Source organism: Vigna unguiculata, chromosome 8 (assembly GCF_004118075.2).
Source record: "Vigna unguiculata cultivar IT97K-499-35 chromosome 8, ASM411807v1, whole genome shotgun sequence".
Taxonomy (NCBI): Eukaryota; Viridiplantae; Streptophyta; class Magnoliopsida; order Fabales; family Fabaceae; genus Vigna; species Vigna unguiculata.
This window is the reverse complement of record NC_040286.1, coordinates 16,241,680-16,264,874: the sequence shown is the minus strand read 5'-3', so window position 1 is coordinate 16,264,874 and position 23,195 is coordinate 16,241,680. Positions and strand designations below refer to the sequence as shown.

Sequence of the window (23,195 nt, the reverse complement as noted above, 5' to 3'; positions counted from 1 at the left end):
CTAACCCGAGCGTAGTTTCTTCTATTTGCTTTTGCCCTAAAACCCTCTAAACCCTAAAACACTCCCCTTTTTGAAAATGCCGTCGGACACCGTCGGCAATGGGGCTCTGGTCCCCCTCACCGGAGATCCGCCGGCGGTATACCCTCTCCACCATGGCCTTGCCCCTCCGATTTGTCGCCTCTCCATCTCCTGGTCCCGCGGTAACACCCTCCACCTCTCCCTTTTCTCGTCCACCGCGGCCAAGGTCGTCGAAGTTAAGCTTACCAGTGAAGATCAAGAGATTCCTGATGCTCACTGGCGCCGAATTGCCTATGGCTCTGTTGCGCCCTTCGCGCTGCTTCAGAGTCGTAGGAGCTCTCTTTCCGCTCTCTTGAAGACTCCTTCTCCGTATCATTCTGATTGGTAATTGGCCACAAGTTTGGGTGCCCGCTTGATTAAATTCAATTCCGGAGAAACAGTTATTTTTATGTTATTTTTAATTATTTTTTTTCCTGTGAAGTAAAATAAAAGTGGTTCAATTTTCTTTAATAAGCTGAGGGCAGGCAAATTTTTTGTTCTAAAAACCTTTGAATGGTGCCTTTGTTTCTTCTAAGGAACAATGCTATTAAATTAGTGTTGTTAGATTCGTTCAACTCCGCTCTCTTGAAGACTCCTTCTCCGTATCATTCTGATTGGTAATTGGCCACAAGTTTGGGTGCCCGCTTGATTAAATTCAATTCCGGAGAAACAGTTATTTTTATGTTATTTTTAATTATTTTTTTTCCTGTGAAGTAAAATAAAAGTGGTTCAATTTTCTTTAATAAGCTGAGGGCAGGCAAATTTTTTGTTCTAAAAACCTTTGAATGGTGCCTTTGTTTCTTCTAAGGAACAATGCTATTAAATTAGTGTTGTTAGATTCGTTCAACTCAGCGGTTTACCCCTCTTGGTTGTTAATATGATTGAGAAATTGAAGGCACAAGTTATTTCTCTTTGTAACATTAGATTTTACTTTTAAATTGGAGGCTTCCAGTGTTTCCATGTAAGTATGTGGTGTATCAAATGTCAATGATGATCTTCAATTCTAAATTGATTATGAATGAAATTTATTTTGTAAAATTGATTTGAAGTGACGTGATTTATGTTTGGATGATTTTATTATTATAAAAGCAAGTTAGCAGTAAAACTCAGCATAAATGTTTTATCCAATGAAAGTTATCTAAAATTACTTTGGCTTAGAATCAATTCTGGACACAGTCAATTCTTCAACGTGATACTAAACACGTGAAAATGTAACTTAAAACCATGTTAGAGGGGATTTCAACATGATTTTGGAGAAACCAAACACACTTCATTTCCTTTCTAGGGTTATCAAATCTGGTTTCATTGGAAGTTTCTCACTTAATATTACATGTGTTGAATCGTGTTTTTGCTTAGGAGTTTTGTGTAAGTGTTCGTGTTGACAATAGCTTATCATGCATGTTTTACTGTCAGGTGGGAGAATGTCCTTCAGTATAGCAAGGAGATAGGTTCTCTTCTTGGGGGTTCAAAGTTGCCCCCAAGTCCTATAATTGAGGACTCAAAAACAATTGTTAAGGTGTTGTTTTAGGTTCTAAATTGTTTTACTGTGCTTACTTGAGCTGAGTCCTTGTTTGTGGGACTTACAATATTGAGAAGTCAATCACATGCTTTTAATACTTAATGTAGAGAGACGAAGAGCCAACATCTTTGAAAGCTGCATGGGAGTTAATTGAAATATTTTATGTCGACAAGCAATCTCAATCATGGCTACCTGAAAGGCTGGTTGATTGGTTAACTGTAATAATCTTCTTTTATTTTCTTGATGGGATTCGTAAATGGTTGCCTTTAATTTTGACAATGATCACTGTGCTTATTTTAGTTTACTACTGCATTGTATGACAGGATTATGACAGCCTATTTACTAGCACACATGAAACAATTCATGGCAAGCTTGTGGATTTTCAGAAAGAACTAGTCAACATACAGGTCTGGTCATAGCTCATCTGATGAATAATAATAATATCTTCTATTTGTCTATGAAGTTAAAGTATTTGGAATTTTTAAGTCTTAATTCAAGAGTCTTGAAATGGGTGAATAGATATCTCGTTTTCCCATAGAGTCTCATTCCATACGGCATTAAGTTGTCAGCATAAATATGTTCTGTGAAAACTTTTTCTGGAGACTCAAGGTTACACTGAATTTAGTTTTGCTTCACTTGATGGTATTTAGTGGATCTGTCTATTGGGTAGTAGACTCCTTTTATTAATGGTGTTTTCTAGACTTCTAGTTCTATCCTTTTGATTCTCACATCTACAATTTGCCGTGTTTAAAGATTACCTTTTCCTGGAATCTCTACTAATTATTTTGATAAATTGATTGTCATTGTGCTATAAATTGGATATTCTCTTGGACCTTAATTCAGCACTTTTGTCCCCTGTCTTAGATAGAAGGTTTTGGTCTTCTTATCCTTCTGGTAAGTTTTTTTGAGTCTGACTTGTGTAACCCATATGCTTAGTAGGGGTTCCTCTTTCAATTTGATGAACCTATTTGGAAGTACTAAGTTCTCTTCTCTATTAAGTTAATCCTATTTTGAAACCATCATTGTTAAAATAAATACCATTTGAGATTGAAAACAGAAAAAATGCTTTAGAGATAAATCATCTCTAAGCATATTTATATATTTATAAGGGGTCCTTACATCAAAGATGCTTAGAAAAGATATGAGCAACCTATGCATAGGTGACAAATCGGTAATACAAAATAGATACGTTAACATAGGTTAACCTATTTTGACAATTTAAGCTATTCAAATATGTTAAACAATTCTGGCACTCTTTCTCTTGAATCATATAAATTGAATTCCAAGTCTCTAATGTAGCCACGTGTTGATTGTGGTCAACTCATCAGCATGTGTATACCACATGCTGCCTTCCAGTATCGGAATTGCACTTAACTGTTGCCTTTCATCTCATTGTTGTCTTTTGGGCATGTTTCTACCCTAGCCCTCTTAGTTCGTCGCATCTTGCTTGCTCCCCTAATGCGTAGGGTTTCTTCCCCTCATGACAAGGTGTTTTTTCCCTCTCTCATCATATCTTCTGGCTGTCTTTGGAATGGCCTTTACTTTTTTTTCCCTAATCCTATTGTTACCATGACAAAGCTCAATTGGAAAAATTACTTATCTTGGTTTGTGTCTATGGAGTTATCATTCCTTGGTCAAGGATGAGAGTATGATGGAAGGGGAAATATTTTTGTTGACGTTGTTATGGCGGAAACAAGTAGCTTTTATGCATTTTGGTACAAAGTCATTGCTCAAGGATATTAGAAAGACCTATCCATTATAGTGCATATTTTTGTTTTTATCTTTCAATGATACATAATAGGTCCTCGATTTCTATTACATCTTTGCATCTCTTTTTGCCCCTATTTTCTTTTGTTGTTGTGGTCTACATTAGTGCTCCGACCTATTGCGGTGGATGCACTTGAGGAAGAAGGCAGGCAAGAAGATAGGGGGAATAGCCAAATCTTTGTGTAATGTGATGTTGATTAGGTAGGTTCTCTTACAGACATTGTACTACATGATATATTTTTTTCAATAAAGGAAATATTATTTTTTGGAAAAGCAAGTTGTTAGATATTGTTAAGATTATGTTAGTTACAATATCTTATGTTAGTTACGATATTATGTGTATCTGGGTTTAGCCCATATTTTCTTCATTATAAATATATTATCCTATGTGTATTTTCTACACAAGGGGAGTTAACCCTGTACCTAGTTTTTCACTCCTTTAACACAAGTAACAAAATGTAGTTGCCCAATCAACTACTAAAGCTGAGTATAGGGAAATGATTTCTCTCACTTGTGAGCTTGTGTGGGTAAAACAATTCCTCTAGGAATTAGATTTTTGTGACATTCAACAAATGAAGATGTATTGTGATAATCAAGCAACTCTTCACAATGCTTTTAACATGTGTTCCATGAGAGGATCAAACACATAGAGACTTGTTTTCATCTCATTCAAGAAAATGTATCCAAGGAAATTGGTAGTGAGTTTGTTGGGTTGGATGATCAACTTGTAGACTTGTTGACAAAATTGTTTAGAGAATCTCATTGAATTTATTTGTTTCAAGCTTGGTGCATACATTCTGTTGCTCGAACTTAAGGGAGAGTGTTGAAATAGGTTTAGAGTAGGCTATTTGTTAGCTTTATTCAAAAGCTGTTTTGGGTAGTACCTAATTGTACTTATGGGTAACCTTTGGAAGCTCTCAAAAATATAATTTCTCTTTTGCATTATTTTCTGAAGTGACTGAAAAGGGAAAAAGGAGAAATAAATGAAATCTAAAAGACAACTATGGTCTATGGTCTTTGTATTTGAGTTTCCAACCTTGGAAATAATTGTCACTTTAGTAGGAAAACAAAATTGTGAGATAGTAACCCTGAAACTATATTTTCTTGAGCTGGCTTGTGGATGGATCAACTGGTTAACCCCAGATTTGTGATTCTGGCATTTAAGCTGCAAGTCAAGTGACTCTGAGTGCAATTTTAGGTCAAATTGTCATTTAGAAAATTTAGAAACTAAAGTAGCATCCCTGCTATGCATAACCTCATTAGTAGGAATCTTATCTTGCGCAAGTCTCCATACTAAAGCATATTTGGAATCAGGAATAATGGAATGCCAAATATTCTTTAGCCAACTATAAACAGGACCAGTTTAGCATACAAAAAACAGTATGCATCCTTGGAACTAAAATTCCATTAGTAGTGTTTTCCAACTTGGGAGAATCTTAAACCTCTATCTTTGGTATTCTAATTTTATATATATGCCTGACAATGTCCCTATGGCTGTCTTGAATAACTATGGGAATAAATCAGCTACCCCAAAAAAATGAAGTCTGCCACAATGAATGTAAAGAACTATGTAAGGATTGATGAAATCATTTTTATTTTTATATTATTCTAAACATTAAACATACAAAATATATATAATATGTATAATCATTTTTATATCATCATTTTGCTTTTTATATTATTCTAAACATTAAACATACACAATATATATAAGTTTTGTAGATTGGTTCTGTCAGCAACTTCAAATGGATACTACATTGCTACATGAATATCGCATGATACCTATGGGGTGACACTCTGAAAAATTTTTGCTCCTACAAACGCATTGCACTGTCTGTTTATTGGATTGGCATGAAAAAAGTGATAACGTTTTTTTTAGCTGCATGTCCTATTTGTTAGTAGAATAAGTACTAAGCATCTTCTCCATAAGGTCTTCTTCAACCACTTCCTATTCACATGGCAGCATGGGAAGATATAAGCATGGATTTTAAAACAAGTCTTGACGACAAGAGATGAAGCACTCGGGTAGTTGAAATTTCATTTGGAAAGAGCTTAAGGACAAATGGCTAAATTCACTAACCGACACAAGAAAATTTCGAAGATCAAAGTTTGTGATTGGGTATATCTTAAAATATTTCCTCAAACAAGTATCCATGCCCACAAGACTACACCTAAAGTTGTTTGCATGTTTTTATGGCCCATACCTTGTCCTCAAACAGGTGGGATCCGTGGCTTACAAATTACAACTTTTCGAAGATGCCCAGTTTTCCATGCCTCAATTAAAATTAGCGGTTGAAAATCATCATGTGGAGAAAGAGCTGCCAGTTAATGTTCAGGGCTAAGTTTGGGTTTGTTTTCCAAACCAGATTTTGGATAGCAGGATGAACCAATACATCAAGTATTGGTGCAATGGCAAGAGGGGGCTCCAGAAGCAAGAATGTGGCATGATATTCCAACAATACGCTACTAGTTTCCTGAATTTAGCCTTGACGACAAGGTTGTTTGTTTCAGAGGCAGTGTGTAATGATAAGCAAGTGAAAAAGGAGGGGGATCTTGAAAGTTTATGGTAGAAGAAAAAAATTAAAGGAATCAGGGGAACAATAAATGAAGTCGTGGAACAATGAGTGTATGCAGTACTATTGGTGGGAAAGTGGGGAAGAGGTGGAAGTGGTGTTTTCGGTTGGGAGTTGGTCTCTACAATTAAGACCAATCAGATCCTTTGAGGGACACGCTTTTACTTTAGAATTTTGAGTTGTAAACGAGTGTTAACTTTTGTGAAAGGAGAGAGCTCCTTTGTATTCGTTTTCTGTTTTCTTTTTCCTAAGCAATAAAGATAGAACGAACACCAATTTTATTAAGCAGTGCTTTGGGTTTCTGTTTTCCTCGTCTCTTTCTTTTATCTTTTGTTCGAGTATCCTATCAGAATTTTGATTCAATATTCCCTCTAAAACATCTTACTGATCAACAAATCTATGGCTTCAGATGCAACATCAATGCAATATTAGGTCTTCTTACCTTGTGTGAAGACCCTTTTGCTATTTGCTATTGAGATATCAATATATATAATCACAGTTTTAGTGTTTGTTTGGAACTTATACTGAGCTATTTCTCTATTCTTTGTATTCCAAAAGAATCTACCTCAACAAATATGGAATAGTCTTAGTCTATTACTTTTTATATCATCCCTCATGTTACCTAGCATGTTTTTTGTTTAGCTAATGTCTGTAGCCAATGTGTTTGATCAATTTCTTCAACGATGAGAAAATAAAATTACAGAATCTGTTTGTGCAGGTGATTGAGGACGATTCCAGATATTGGGAATTATTATCATCTGCATTGTCTGTTGGTTGGCTCGATATTGTGGTAATGTTACTGCATTTCTGACATTTTTCTTCGACATATATTTCCTTTTAAATAATGACTTTTATATTAAGTTGCTTTTTACTTGTAGGTGAAGATGCTGCGGTTGCATGGATCCTACCAATTAGATCAGCTCAGTAAACGGGAGGTTGGCATGACAATTATGAAAATATTATTATATGAAAGAGATGAATTTTACACAATTTTCTTTCGGTAATTTTGTAGTTCGTATGTTACTTTTTCCTGGTAAAAATCTGTTTTTTATTATTGCCCGTGGTTGAAGAATACTCAACTAGATTCAAATCTCTTTGATACTTTGATCCTTTATTGCTTGTTCTGGTTTTTGTTATTAGAATTTTTTTTTTCTTAACCACTAAATATTCCCCTTATCTTCATCAATAATAGATGACTATTATCTCAATCTTTAGTGTTGTGAGCCTTGTATATGCGAGCATTAAAGGGAGTTTCTTATCTAATTGTAATACACCTAAACATAATATACTTGTTAAAAGATTTATATCCTAGTAGGTGCTTCCTTTATACTAGCAGACCTTGGTAATACCCACATGTTTTTTTTTTTTTTTTTATCACAACAAAAGGTTCAAGAACCTATTGCTCTGATCTAAATGTCTCATTTTAATTTAGCTGAGGTGTGTATCTCCAAAATGCCTCATTTTAGTAGAATTTGTATGCAAAATCAGAGTGCCACAGTTTTGGAATCTTTAGGTTTGTTGTGGGTGTTCATGACTGAATAAACTTAGGTGATGTTTTGATAACCTCCGTAGTCTTTGAGATACTAGTGAAGAGTCTGTTCATAGATTTTTCTTTCGTGTTGTAAAATGTTTCTGTTTTCATGTAGAGACTATCTCCTTGATTAATATTCTTTTAACAATTCTATCTTGAATTGCGTATAAGGTTTGAAATAGGTCAAGTTGTCTATAAGGAGCCCATGGATTATTTTTATCCACTTTAACCAAGCCTATTGGGCTTGATCTAGGCTCCTAGTCCTAAGATTAAAAAAAGAGAGAAAATATATTTTGGAGGGCATGAAAACCCCATCTAATGATCTTCTATTTATAATGATAGAAATTTGATACAAGAGGAGATGGAAGATCAAAAGTCCGCAGTAGAGACCTAGGTACAACTACAGACCTAGGTACAAAACTAGAGACCTAGGTACAAAGTGAGGTACAATTGAAAGAGGTTCCCAATGCACTACTCTCTACTTAGACTTAATAATTACTCTAACATAATCATATTTCATAATTACTCTATCACTCCCCTCAAGCTGGACCATACAAATTGTATGTACCAAGCTTTGAACAAAAGAACTCAATCTGAAGTTTCCTTAAGGACTTGGTCTACATATTTGTAAGTTGGTCATTTGACCCAACAAATTTAGTACAAATTTCCCTTGACAACAATTTTTTTCGAATAAAATGGCAATGAATTTCTATGCGTTTAGTCCTCTTGTGAAATACTGGATTTGATGCAATGTCGAGAGTAACTTGGTTGTCACAATACATCTTCATGATCTGGATTTCCCATATGTTAAGTTCTTGAAGGAATTGTTTTACCCATATAAGTTCAGAAGTAAGAGATGTCGTTGCCCTATATTCAACTTCAATAGTTGTTCGGGCCACTACATTTTGCTTCTTACTTTTATAGCTAACAATATTTCCTCCGAGGGAAACACAATATCTCAACTTGTATACTTATAAGAGTATATCTCATGAAAATTCAACAAAACAAATAAAGATCCATGAACCCAAATGAAATTGTAGCCACACCTAAAAAAAAAAAGCCACAAATTAAATTGAAGCCATAAAATGAAAACAAAATCTTATTAATTTGAAGCCACAAAATAAATGTGGAATGCTAGTTAAATTAAGCCACAAAATGAAAACAAACCCTAATCAAAAGCAAAAGCAAAGCCCCATAAAAATAAAACCATAACTAAATTAAGGCACAAAATGCTTTTCAAATGCATAGCCCCAAAATGGAAACCCTTCCTGAAGGAGGAGAAGGCGATACTATGCGAGCCAAACCCGACGACATGGTGAGGTTGGGTGACAAAAGGGGATGGCACGATGAGGGCCCAACACAAGGTAAGAACACAATGTGAAGTGAGAACATGACAAAATGAGGCAGTGAGTCGTAGTTAAAGGAGAGCATAGGGGTGATGATGACGATAATGACTAAATTTGAAAGATGAATGTCCAGGTATGAAACATAAAATCTAAATCACGGGAGTAAATGAAATGACCCATATGTGACCATTTTCTAATTCTCATACAATGATTTGGAATAATACAAAGTGTTGTTGATCATCTTTTGTTCTATTGTTCTTCCCAAGGATGTATCTATCTCATTTTTTATATGGATGACATTGTTATCACATGTAGTGATAAGGAGGGTATTGTACAGCTAAAACAATATCTTACTTAAAAGTTCCAAACAAAATATCTTGGACATCTGAGGTATTTCCTTGGTATAAAAGTGGCACAATCCAAGAATGGTTAGGCCATGTCTCAAAGAAAGTATGTTCTTGATATTTTAGAAGAAACAATGATGATAAATTCTAAGCTTGTAGATACGCAAATGATTCCAAGTGTCAAACTTGTACCTGACCAAGGACAACCTTTTACTTATTCTAGGAGATAGAAAAGCTTAATTGGTAAGATAAATTACCTCCTAATGATCCATTTTGACATTTCCTTTGTAATAAGCATAGTATGTCCATTTTTAAGCTTTCCTTTTCAAGATCAATGGGATGTAGTGATGTGGATCCTGAAATATATTAAAAAGGCTCTTGTAAAAGACCTCATTTATGAAGATAAAGGAAATACTCAAATTGTTGGATATTGTGATGCTAACTAGGCTAAGTCACCAAGTGATAGATGACCCACTTCAGGGTATTGTGTTCTTGTTGAAGGTAATTTAATATCATGGAAATGTAAGAAATAAAATGTTGTGGTAAGGTCAAGTGCAAAAGCAAAATACTCATGTCTAAAAACACACCTCAAATAGCTTAAATTTGAAAAAAATTCCCAAATTTACCTTGTACGTGACAACCAAGCAACATTACACTTTGCCTCTAATCTATCTATGAGAGGACCAAACATATTGAGGTGGGTTGTCATTTTATAAGAGGAAAGCTCGAGTCTAGAGACATTATCACTACATTTGTCAACTCTAATGAATAGTTGGCTAACATATTCACCAAATTTCTTAGATGATTGATGATCGATTGATGATCGACTATGTCTGCAGCAAGCTAGGGACATATGACCTATATGCTTTAACTTGAGGGGTAGTGTTATAATTATAGAAATAAGGAGGTGATCCTTTATAGTTGGGGAAATATTAAAATAAGGAGTTGATTCTCTATATAAAGGAATACTTGGAATGTGTGTGTGTGTATATATATATATATGTATATATTATTAGGAATTTCTTGATTTATTCCCCGTATCATATTGTTCATTAGTGGATATCAAATCTTCTCTATTAATTTTATTAATTTCTTTTTACCAATATAAATAGAGCAACCCATGGCCTCTTGGAAACATATAGTTTCATCTCAATTTTTCTCTCTTCCAAAGAGTTTAACATTCAACAACGCCATTTTTATGATGAGTGTGTGGGTAAATGAGGGAATGAAAATACCTTTAGATTTTATAAAAGTACTCTAAAAGGGAGAAGTTTTCCACCCTAATCAATTTGAATAGCTTTAAGGGGTTTGTTAAAGTATAATTCAGCCATATATTTAAATTGTTGAAAACTAGAAAGAGCTTTAAATTTTTGTTTAAGCAAATATATTCAAGTAAACCGATATTAGGTGTCCTCAAGTGAAATTTTGTAAGAAAAAAAATAGATGAAGAACAATCTGCAGATTGATATAGTTAACGAAGCTTGAGAAGAAAGTTCATGGGCATGGCCATTCATCAATGAGAACAAAAAGGCATAGAAGTTTTATTTGAAAAGGGTATATCACGATTTCAAAGAACTATAAGTATAACTTTAATATTTGGATGTCTTAGTCTAAGATGTCAAGTATAAGCATTCATAGTAGTACAAATATTTGAAAATGTAGTGTCTTTGTCTTACGTTCTCTTAACTTCGAGTTGCATCTTTGACTTACGTTCTCTTGATGATTCTTGATAAAAGTTTGCTTTATTAATATCTTTTTGCAAAGTCTATTCTTCTGGTCTTGTTAGATACATATCCATGCGTTGAATATAGAGAGAATGAGATTTGAGATTAATTTTCCTTGTGTATAAATCACACATAGGGTAATCTATTTATAATAGAGATGTACAACTAAAAAGAGTAACTAAAAATAAATAGAGTAAATTGAAGATATTGTTTGATATTGTGATTAACAATATCAAACAATATCTAACACCATGTAATATATATTGACTTCTTAAGGTCTTGCAAGATATAGTTGACTGAAGATGTGATTGATACAAACAAAGAATTAGAGGGGCAAATTAGGAAGGCCCAAAAGGTGCATGAGAAGAAGAAATGGAAACCCATTGCATTGCATGTGGTCCACAGGCAAACGCACTATGATTCTGTTCTAACAGAATGGTCTACATGTCTATTTGGAGAGAGAAATAGGCAATGAGAGTATAGGAGAGAGTTTGCGTTTTTGGTGAAGGGGGAGCTGGTTTTTGGGTAGCAACAACCAGATTTCTGGATTGGGTCTTTTGGTAAGAGGAACACTTTTTCCTCTTTGTTTTGGATACTGAAATAATACGAGGGATTTTCTTCTCTTATTCATTACTGTTTCTTGGTTCTTATCAGAGATGTATATTAGAGAGAATCATTTACTGATGACTTGATTGTCTAGTGCTTCGTGTTTTGACTGTATCATACGCCTGCTAATAACATGATCTTTGTAACTTGTCTAATGCAAGCTTGTGTGCTCTTTGCTTCTTGTACTTCAACCATGACTAGTACCATCAACAAGCACTTCCTCTTTGGCATGATTAAGTATCATCTTGGACTTTTGCGTGTTGCTTGTTGCACACTAGATAAAGTATATCAAACACACCAAAACTGCTTTGTTTGTTATAATCAAAACCTGAGTATCTAATGGCAGGACTTAAGGTATTAAGAGTTTCATCTTATGAGAGCTTTATTAGTCTTCGTCATAACAGTTTTATGCTACAGCAATGGTTTCTCTTGTTACAGCAGTGGTTTCTGTTAGACTGGTGATTAGTGTAATGTAACTATTTTGTTAGACAGTTACAATTAAATTGTAACTATGTCTGTATATAATCTTTGTCAACAGTGTCTTGTATTCATCTTGTATCCTTTACCCATGTTTTTACCCTTTTCATAATAATAAATTAGTGGATTAGTTTTCGAACACTGCTATATGTCATGATTTTTTCTCACTCTATCATTTTTTCTTACAGTTAGAAAATGGACTTGTAGAGACTGTTGCTACTGTTATTTCCAAAATGCCTCGATTGCGCCCTGAATCTGTTGGAAAATTAGGTGAATTCTATAAATCCAAGGCTGACTTTATCAAGGTATTTCCAGGTTCCATTTTATTTTAAGATGTACTATTACATTGTGCTTCTTCTCATGAATATGCTGTTGTGTATTTCTATTTTATAGTGCTGGGAAAAATGGAGGTCACAAATTACAAAACTGGATTGCAGTCCATTCTGGATTCAATGTGATAATCAGCAAACTGTTGATGGCCTGAGGAATTTGCTACAAATTATGCTGGGTAACACTGACAGTCTCTGCATGGCTACATGTTTTTGGATTGAATTATACATTTCTCATTTTCTATACATCAGGCCATTTACAATGGTATGTTCAATCTACATATGCAACTATTAATTTTACAATTTATTTTTACTCTTACTGTTGGCTTAAATGATTCCTTTCTTGTATTACCTGTTAATTAAATGGACCTTAACATAACATTGTATATCCCGTTCTCTTCTTCTTTTGCTAACAGGGCATAGAAAGCATGAGTAATTTGGCCCAGAAATGCATCCAGTTAAAACCACAATCTAATACCCATAGGTTGGCAGGACTTATGGTTGGAATTCTCGAGGAAAATACTGAGGTGTTTATTCGACTTTTACTGTCAGTTCCCCTTCATGTTTTTAAAAATTTTGGCCCTGCTACTGCATATTTTTCCCAGTTATTCTGTTATTTGATTCAATTCTTCCTTCTAAATTTTAAACATGAATGAGCATTTTGCAATGTCTCAGGTTGTTTTGGCCGAGTGTTCCAGAGAATTTGGCCCTTGGTGAGATGCTTGCATTTGATTAGCTTATGTTGCTTTCAAAATAATCGTTTTATCAAAACTCTAGACAATTATGCATAGTTTCTCATGTAGTTTGGTTTGATGATAATGGCACGTGTATGTGCTATGTATCAATAAAATAGGTTGGTGGCACATGCTATAGAACTGTTGACTGCAGGGAGTGAGCAAGCAGAGGTTCTTCTGCATGAGGAGCGATATAACCTGGGGGGAATCAGCATAGTGGAACTACATCGGCTTGTATATGCTCAAATTCTATCATCACATGCATTGACCTGGCAGGTAAGTATAGCTACTTCTGCATGAATATCCTTTTAATCTGACCTCAAACTAATGAATCATGATTACATGAATGTCTTAATTCACATCATAATTTGCTGTTGCACATAGATAAACGTCTTGGATTTTGACATATATGGTTGATAGATTGAAGTAAGGATGATACCAATGTCTCAAAATAAACAGGATTTAGCAATACCAAGAGACCAAAACAAGCTTTATGAAATGGAAGTTTTTTATGAGATTAGAGTTTGATGAAAATGATAATGTTATTTGAGCAAGTAATCTGTTTGTGCTCTTATGGTCTAATGTTTACATATCTGCAGATAGCTCCAATATATTTATCATCGTGCGTGAAGCAAGGAATGGGCTTGTTAGAGAATTTATTGTATAGGCAATCTGTTCAACACAATAATGTGCTGCTTAAGGTAACTGTTTTAGCTTCTTAGTGTTTGTTACTATCTGTTTGCAAGTATATTGTTGATATACTTTTGAGTGACAGCCATATACTTGCTACTCTTGTAGAACATTGAGATATGCCGGTTGTATGAGCTTGACGGTATTAGTTCAAACATCATGAAGGTAACTTGCAGATCTTGATTGTGTGTCTGGCTTGAGTGTTAAAAAACCTTCCACTGTTCTTTTTACAATATGCACTAGAACACTTGAACTATGTAAGAAAATAAATAATTTTGTTGTTGATATCAATCACACGAATTACATTCTCATCATCTCTATCTGTAGTTATCAAAACCCTTGAAACAGGAAGTAAAAATATGCTGATATAAATCAGAAGATTTTGTAGATATATTTTCCTAATTACTATGGAGATATTGAGACTATATTTTATGCTAATAATCTGCTGTTCACAACAAGAACTGACCTGCATAAGAAATATGTAGATTGCTGGAGTATACCACTGGAAGCATGGTCATAAGGGTGCTGGGGTATTCTGGCTTCAACAAGCCCAAGATTCTAGTTGTCTTGATAGGATTGCCCAACAGTTATTTGATTCTGTTGGAAAGTCAATATCTGATGAAAGCTTCAAGGTAGTTCTCATAATACTCCAATAAACAACTTACTGAAAGTTTTTCATATATATTAGTTTATTCCTATTTCTGAATTTGTTTTCTTCATAATTATTTAGACTTCTAGTTTTTTCCATTCTCTTACAGCAATGGGAAGGCATGATTGAACTACTGGGTTCTGAATCTAAGCCTGCTGGGGGTCTTGAATTTTTGCACAAGTATGAGTGTGCTATTCAATGCATTTTCTTGTTTCCTTGGCTTTGTCTAGTTATATATTATTTTCGTAGTTCTTGCATTTATTAAATGTTATATAAATATCAGGTATAGGGATTTCAAGAAATCCCTTCAGAAGGTATCTGGTGGAAAATCAACTGAGCTAGCCAGGCAAGCTGTAGGCTCCCTCATGCTGGTATTGCTCACACTTCTGTGATTACTTTCACTATGGTAAAATTGTGTACTGATTGTACAATCTATTCTTTTCACTTGTTATTATCTGATCTAGTTGGCAACACCTTGTGATAAGCACCCAAGCACTTGGGAAAACCATCCTCAAAAGCTAGTTGTTAAGGTGGAGGACCAATGACTTAAATACACATATTACTCATTGTGAGAGTTACACACCCATAATAACCAAGTCCCGATCATAGCACTGTCCTAAGAACCGAAATCTAAGCTACTTTACTTTCATTTGATGACTTTTCATTCAACTATCACATTGATTAGAACAATCCACCGGTCATAATCCTTTGTGGTAGCCCTTTTTGAGACACCAATGATCAACTTTATAGCAGTTGGTGTAACTCTTGACAGTGATAGCATGAATTGCAAACTTTGTTGATTCATAGGGAATATCTCCTTTCGAGACTGACACACTTTAACTTGAAAGTGATCTGAATCAGCACTCTTGATATTTTGAGAGTTTTGATACACCCGTTAACTTCTAATTCTGCAAATGTTTCCCAATAGAATCTCTATGTGAGTAATTGATTTACAATTTATAACAGAAAACTACCCGTAAGTGGGACCATCCAGCCATGACACAACATTCTAAAGTACACTTTCTTAATCATAGGTCTGCTATCAATTTATCCCCCCAAAGCTTTGATCTTATCTCAAAGGGAAATGAATGGAATTTTTTTTTACTTAAGACTGAAAATATAAGCAAAAGAACTTACGAGATTGATTATCTCTTAGATGATCTTTGTTATTTATAGAAGAAAATTACATTAGGAATATCTAGGTAATTAATGCTAGCAACTCATAGGTGGAACATATATTGATTTTTCAATACAACTGTTAATTACCTAAATTAAATACCTATTCTAGAAACTACATATATTTAATACATATTCTTATAGTCTCCCTCAAGTTGGAGCATACGAATTGTATGTACCGAGCTTGAAACAAATAAATTTAATCCGAGGTCCCCTTTAGGATTTTGTTCACATATATGTAGGTTGACCATTGAATCTGACGAACTAAGTACAAATTTCCTTTACAACTTTTCTTGAATAAAATGATAATCAAGTTTTGTGTTTAGTCCTTTTATGGAATACAAAATTAAAAGCAATGTAGAGAACAACTTGGTTATCACAATACATCTTCATTTGTTGAATTAAAACAACAATCTATACAATCTATACTTCACAGCCAATGCCAACCAGTGTAGTAAGTATCATACAATTCACGATACGAATTGTACGATACGATACAGCCCCTCCGCGATACGAATCGTGAGATGTATCGTTTCTACTCCCGAATCATAAACGTATCGTACGATACAAGTGCGAATCGTAAGAATCATGATTTGATTTGCGATACAAAATTACCCCCAAATTAAAACCCTAAATTTCCCCCCTGACAATTTATCCCCAATTTAAAACCCTAAATTTGACCCCCTTTATTTTATTCACATTGAAACTCTCTCTCTTCGAAACATATTAACGTTAAAGAGCGAAGCTGTGTTCTCGACCTCTCGACTTTTGCTTGCACTCTGGTGGTCACGGGGTGGTGCTGTGGTGGTCGCACAGTGGTCGTACAGTGGTCGCGAGGTGGTTGTGCGGTGGTTGCGAGGTGGTGGTTGTGTTTCGTCTTGCGAACGCTGTTCATCTTCTGTTTGTGTGTGGTGATTCTGTGGTGGTCGTGTAATCTGTGGTGGTGTCGCGGTGGTTCTGTGGAGGTCGTGCGGTGGTTCTGTGGTGGTCGCACGGTGGTTCTGTGGTGGTGCGGTGGTTTGGTATTATGTGCGAGGGAGTGTGTTTTGACGTTTCTGGGTAGTGGATTTTTCATTTGTGCAGTTGCTGAACTTCAAACATGAGTAAATCAAGAAGGGAGGTCGATATTACTTGGAATTACTGTGATAGTGTTCTACCAAATAGGCTACAAGTTAAATGCAAGTTTTGTTCTCACACTTGTTGGGGTGCTATAATAAGAATGAAACAACACCTTGCTGGAACAAAAAAAGATGTCATTCCATGTTGTAGTGTCCCTGACGATGTGAAAGAAATATTTGTGAAGATGCTAAAAGGTAAAGAAAAAAGACAGAGGATGGCAACTTTGATTGTGGAGGAGACTTATCAAAAGAAGTGACAAAGGGAAAAAATGATCTTCAACAAATGACAATCAATGCATCATATAAGAATAGAGAAGATGTAATTAGAGAAATTTGCAACTATATTTATGGCAATGCATTGCCATTTGACCTTGTAAGGAGCCCTCTTTTTATACAAATGTTGAAGGTTGTTGGAGACTATGGCAAAGGGTTAAAAGCTCCTACTTATCATGAGGTAAGGGTTTCATATTTGGAAAAAGCTATGGATAATGTTCAACAATGTCTAGAAAAGTATAAAACTGATTGGGAAAAATGGGGATGTACATGGATGTGTGATGGATGGATAGATGATAAAGGAAGATCATTGACTAATTTTCTTGTTAACGGTCCAAGTGGGACTGTTTTTTGAAATCTATTGATACTAGTGATGTCATTAAATATGGGAAGAAAATGTTTGAGTTGTTGGATAACATGGTGGAGGAAATTGGAGAGGAGCATGTTGTCCAAGTAGTTACTGATGGAGCTTCTAACCTTGTGGCAGCTGGAAGAATGTTAATGGAAAAAAGAACCAAATTATTTTGGTCCCCATGTGCAGCACACTGCCTTGATCCGGTTCTTGAAGATATTGGAGAGCTTCTGGTATTTTACAATACTATTAGCAATGCAAAGAAAATCACCACTTACTTATTTAGGTCGAGGAAGAATGAGAGAGACAGGAGCCTCTCAACCAAAGTTGAAACCAATAAACAAGGACAAGGTGATTTAACGAGCCTTGTGGAGAAGATGCGAAGTTGTTCCAGTGACAAAAAAGGTAGCTGACGCTAGTTGATGGTGGTTGGCTCTGGATGGTGAATGGTGGCCGACAACGAATGATAGACCGTACAATGGAGGATAATGGTGGACAACCACAAAACTCGTGGAGCGGGATCGACCCACTCTAATACCAAAAGACTGAAAATATGAGAAAAAGAGCTTAAAAGATTAATTATCTCTCAACTGATCTTTGTTATGTGTAGAAGAAAATTTCATTAGGAATATCTAGGTAGTTAATGCTAACAACTCAGGTGCAACATATAGAAGCTTTCCAATACAATTGCCTACATTAAATACCTATTCTAACAACTATATTTAATACATATTCTAACATTTTGAATGTCTACAAACTGTTCATACAAATCTCATAAGAATGAAGATGTTCCCGACAAATGAGGACTTCTGTTGCTCCCTGATCCCCATACCTAACAACTAACACATGCTACATGGGGTTGTAAACCCCATTCCTATATTGGTATTGTTTCACTGAAGTTGTTCCCAATGCCTTTATCAGTAGGTATACATGGAAAATAAGATGGATGTGTTTGAAGTGCACCCATGGTCCCCTTTATTTTGGGTTGTGTGTAGTGCTCTCAAGTTGTGCTGTTACCTTTGTTCAATCTTCACTGTTGGTATCGCACTATATCCACTAGGCTTGACATTGTTTTCTCTAAATATTTTTTATCTGTTGTTTTAAGAAGAAATGGCCCATTGGTTGATGATCACTTGTGTTCCCAATGCATTGGGCTGAATGTCTCTCGTCCTTACTAATCTAGTTATTAGCCATAACATCTTCACAAGCTCAAGGTATACCATCTAGTGTCTTGTGAAGAAGTCCTTTATGGTAATGTAGAGCCAAGTCCCCAAGGTCCTTTACGCCACACCGTGCAAGAGACGATGTAGATCAACTCCTCTAACATCAAGGTTGTCAGTGTTGAGCTCAACCTTGTGTTGGATGGGTCCATCTTCAATCCTCCTTAGGTTGCTCATCATGACAATGCTGATGGACATGATAGTGGTGAATGATTTCTTGCTTGAGAAGCTTTATGACAATACTTCTTTTAATGCATGTCAATAGTGTTTGAAAAAGACTAACCACCTTATTACCTAGTTGTAGCTTTTATTGAGGGATAAAAGGGGTTATTTGGGCTTTTGCCCATTCTAGTGTGACCATAAGTCATTAAACACTATATAGAGGAAGCATGAGCAATGTTTGACTGTCTTTACTACCTACAAATTGTAGATTTACTGTTCCTTTTGAACACGATCTCTTATTAAACGCTTGTTGAATACCCTAATCTTTTTTACTTTTCTACTGTTAGTTGTACTTCAGTGGAAGTGGTCTGTTGGAAATAATAAAGTTGGCTGAAGGATTGGCTAAATTATTTTAATAACTCTTTTAGACTTTTATTCACTATTTGAATTAGAAATGACAATGAAAGTAAAGACCTAGGAGGGTAAAATTAAAATACTAATAGAGTATAAATGATTTGATGTTTGGATGGATAGTAACAAAAAATATTAGAATTTGGTATTACTATCCTAGTTTTATCCTATGAATTCCCCCCACCTAGTTGCATCCAAACAAAAGTGTATCGTGAGATGTAATTGACCAGTTTATACGAATGAATAGTGAATGTCCCAAAGAATGACAATAGAAGATATAGATCGGATTGGCTAACTAAAGAACTTTGTTTAAACTTAAAATTAAACACGTAGTTAGAAGACATTAACTTAGGAGTTGTTTTTTAGAATGAAGAAAGGAAAAGAGCCCAAAATGAGAGCTGCACAAATGCAGCCTTCACTTTCAGTTGTTCAAACATTGATCCTTGTACTTTCATTTTGATCTCTTATCTGAGATCCATGAGTTGGGAACTTTGTCAATAACTATTCTATTCGTTCACTAAATTCTGATCAAGTTCTATCTGTCAGCTTACTACAAAATATGATACGATTCTTCTCATTCTGTAGCTTATGAAAAATCCATCGACTCCTCAGCGCTTTTGGCTGCCTCTTCTGTATGACTCGGTGAGTTATTTTATGTTGTTCATTATATTGCGTTAATATGTAAATTGTAACCTCTTAAGATACCTTTCATAGTCTTATTGAAGGTTAAGCAAGTTTTCTGTACCTCCAAAATGGGTTAGTAATGAATTTCGTACTTCTAAATTTTTTGATGTTTTTCTTGATATCAAACATTTACTAAATATATAAATTTGGTCCTAGCTGTAATTTTATTGTTCTTGAATTCACAATGTTGACATGCAACCATCCTTGTCAGATATGTACTGATATGTAGATGTTCAAAAGTAACAATAAATCTGAGGAGTAGAAAATTCACATATTTATTAAATGTTTGTATAAAATGTACCGAAAAATTATAGCGGTACCAATTTTAGTATGGGGCAATTTTGGAGGGACTAAACTTCTTTAACTCCTTTATCATTATGCATGAAGTGGACCCCCAATGAAAATCATTGTGCTGAGATGAGATGACTGCAACAATAATAAAATTGATATTTTGAAGTATATGTAGCTCACCCATTTTTTAACCGTAGAAGTTGTGGAGAAAGGTCTATTGAGAGCCTTCTGTACATCAGTGTCAGAAGGCTCCCTGCTAAGCGAAGTTGTGGAGAAAGGTCATTGTATGCAGCCAGCATATACAAAGATGCTATCTCCAAATATGAACCATTGTTTCTGTTGAATTTCGTCCTCAAATCCAGTTTCCACTAAGCTTCTCATTAATATTCCTTTTAGAAATGCCATTTAACACATGCTTTAACTGCAAGTTTTTTTAATTCTTCTGTGGTGGCTCTCCGCATATTGTATGCTTATTATTTATGTTTCTACCATTAGTATCCTATTTCCTATTTCCTCCTTCATAACTAGTCCTTTTCGTTGACTCATTCACCATTTAAATATATATAAATAATTCCACACTTGCTTTCCGGAGATTATGTAATTTTCGTTAATTCAAGCTATGGTCTTTCCTGATTTCAAAGCATTGAATATATTAAGTTTTTGGCACATACCATTAGGAAATTTATATTTGCAATCATATATTTTAGTAATTAATATTTTCGTCGCCATTGCCTATGTTTTATGGTTGATTCTCTATCTTTGATTTTTGCATTACATATATTTGTATTCCGTGCATATTTAAATGCTCAATACGTTCCAGCTGTATATTTTACTTATGGCTGTATTGTTGTATTGTTTGTTTTCTTTGGGACAGTTAAAGCTGCTGAATTGGAAGGATTGCCCTATTTTAGGTGTCTCCGAGACCAATCTTCTGCTGAACAAACTTCAAGATTTATCTCTGGCGAAGCTGCGCCCCTACTATACTGAGCCTAGCTTACCCCCCGATGCGCTAAGCTCTATTAGGCTGGCTTTAGCTACAAATCTTGGTCGTGCCATACTCGATGAATGATCTCACCATTATATGTTAGTGGGTGAAGACTATCGACATCATGCAAACCAAACAAGGCAAGTGGAAGAGGTCGTATATTGCTATTTTTCAGTGGTTGTCCCTGTAAATTTGTATGGAAATAGGGCATTTCGGGCTTTGGTTGTATGCTTATTTTTCAGTTAAAGAATTATAGCGACTATTTTAGCGGGAATTTTAACCCTTTTGTTTATATTTCCAAGAATTAAAATCTTAGCTTATCAGGTACAGTTTGATCAATTTTACCTTTTATAACAATCCAGCGACTGCAGTGCATTATAGTAAAACCAGATAAGCGAAACGGGCAAAGTTACAAATGGCTAGAATTAATGTATCTTTCATATCAAGAAGATTAGCTGCCTCTAAAAGGTTTTGTATAAATTTAGGCTTCATGACATGGTTGGATAACTATTCAGAAGTTCATTTAAAAGAAAAAAAGAGAAAAATCAATGAAATAAGTTTTTTTCAATAGTTTAAAATCAATAGTCCTTTATCAAATCCTTTGGATGATTCTGGGATGATTACTAAGAGATACTTTTACAGCCCCATAACTTTCATCTGCGCCATCATAGCAGTGTAAAATACCAAATTTCCACATGTTGTTTGTCCTTCATATGTTTCCTTCTCTCGTTCCTTTTGCTTGTCTTAGTCCCTACATCTCTCACATTTTCCCTTGCATTTTGTTTTTCTGTACATCACTAAGAATTTCGTTTTTTAGAAAATTTTCAGATTGTTATTTTGTAGAATGATTTTTGAATAGTATAGTCTGAAACTATTTTTTTAAGATGTTTGACTTTTGAATTGTGCTATTTGAGAGTTAATTGCGAAATGTACAATTCAGAAGTCAAGGGAAACTAGATTTTTGGATTGTAAAATATAAAAGTTATTTATTTTTCTTGAATTGTACAATTTGAAATATGTATTTTAAAGTAAATTTTGCCTTCTGTGTTGTACTTTACAAAATGTCATTATTGTTGGACTTGAAAAATTGAATCAAGTTAAGATTCATAGAAGAACAAATGAAGCTAGTTTTGATTATGATGATAAAGGTGTTGAAGATGTATTTTTTTGTTAAAGTTGTCATTGCATGTTTCTTAGTTTTATACAATATAATTTATTACATAGCCTATTTTCTATAAGGTTAAAAAATAGGTTTTGAAAAAGTGTTCGGACAACCAATTAAGTGTTTAGATAATCAATTGACCAGTTAACCCAAATTCATTGGTTACAATGAGTACATAAATATCTTCAAGTTACACGAGTACAAATTTCTCAAATTCAACTTCTCAGTCTCTCCAAAGATTAACAACTTTCTAAATAGTAAAGAAAACACTCTCAATAGACTAAATAATTAAAGCTTACAAAGGATATTACAAAAATGTTTCACACTCCTACTTTTTGAACTAACTAGACAATAGATTTTAGCACATGAGACTATGTATATAAGATGTGGGTATACAAAATTGTCTATCTTCTTTCGTATATATATGTTCTTTCTTTACATCTCTATGTTTTTTCTATGTATTACTGTCTTTCTTCTTCCTCTTGAAGCCTTTTTATATCTTTAGAGATATGACCATTGTAGCTCTTGAGAAAAAAAAAAAATCTTGTGGGACTATGTATCAGAATTTTCATATTCGATACTTCAAAAGAGGAAAGTTATAATATAAACTGTTAGTGTATGGCCGGGTACATCCCGGCCCAATAACGGGAAAGTGGCCAGGATCATCCTGGCCCAGGTACGAACACCCTCACACTCTGGCCCAACCACGGGGGCTTAGATCCAGCGCAACGCTGACAACCCAATAAGTGTGATGGCCGGGTACTTTCCGACCCTCTTGGCCAAGTACATCCCGGCCCAAGGGGTAGCAGGTGGAACATGTGATTATGACGCAGAGGTCAGAGGGGCAGCGAGCAATCTTAGCCAAAAAAAGGAAGGAGTTGATATTTTACGAAGTACAAACGGGCAAACCCCAAAAAAGGAAGGAGTTCATATTTGAGAAGTACAGACAGCCAAATCCCAAAAAAGGAAGGAGTTGATATTTGAGAAGTACAGACAGCCAAACCCCAAAAAGGAA

The 23,195-nt window shown here is 34.9% G+C and overlaps 1 protein-coding gene across 2 annotated transcripts; it reads left to right on the top strand.

The window, feature by feature from the left end:
- LOC114195201 (nuclear pore complex protein NUP85) lies at positions 1 to 21,404 on the top strand. Of its 2 annotated transcripts, none has more exons than XM_028085592.1 (18): positions 1 to 402; positions 1,471 to 1,573; positions 1,684 to 1,794; positions 1,900 to 1,983; positions 6,635 to 6,706; positions 6,795 to 6,851; positions 12,133 to 12,249; positions 12,338 to 12,538; positions 12,690 to 12,800; positions 12,949 to 12,986; positions 13,127 to 13,283; positions 13,607 to 13,708; positions 13,806 to 13,862; positions 14,183 to 14,329; positions 14,456 to 14,526; positions 14,630 to 14,717; positions 19,644 to 19,700; positions 20,908 to 21,404. In XM_028085592.1, exons 1-18 carry the CDS (start codon positions 77 to 79, stop codon positions 21,100 to 21,102), a joined length of 2,094 nt encoding a protein of 697 aa, XP_027941393.1. In that variant the 5' UTR covers positions 1 to 76; the 3' UTR covers positions 21,103 to 21,404. The 2 variants fall into 2 exon arrangements, with proteins under 2 accessions (XP_027941393.1, XP_027941394.1); XM_028085593.1 differs by lacking the exon at positions 1 to 402 and adding an exon at positions 556 to 674.
- The last annotated feature ends 1,791 nt before the right edge of the window (positions 21,405 to 23,195 follow it).

Coding starts and splice junctions, on each gene's coding strand:
- LOC114195201 (XM_028085592.1), top strand. CDS start 77: ATGCCGTCGGACACCGTCGGCAATGGGGCTCTGGTCCCCCTCACCGGA. Junction 6,852..12,132: donor ATCAGCTCAGTAAACGGGAG/GTTGGCATGACA, acceptor TTTTTCTTACAG/TTAGAAAATGGACTTGTAGA. Junction 19,701..20,907: donor TGCCTCTTCTGTATGACTCG/GTGAGTTATTTT, acceptor TCTTTGGGACAG/TTAAAGCTGCTGAATTGGAA.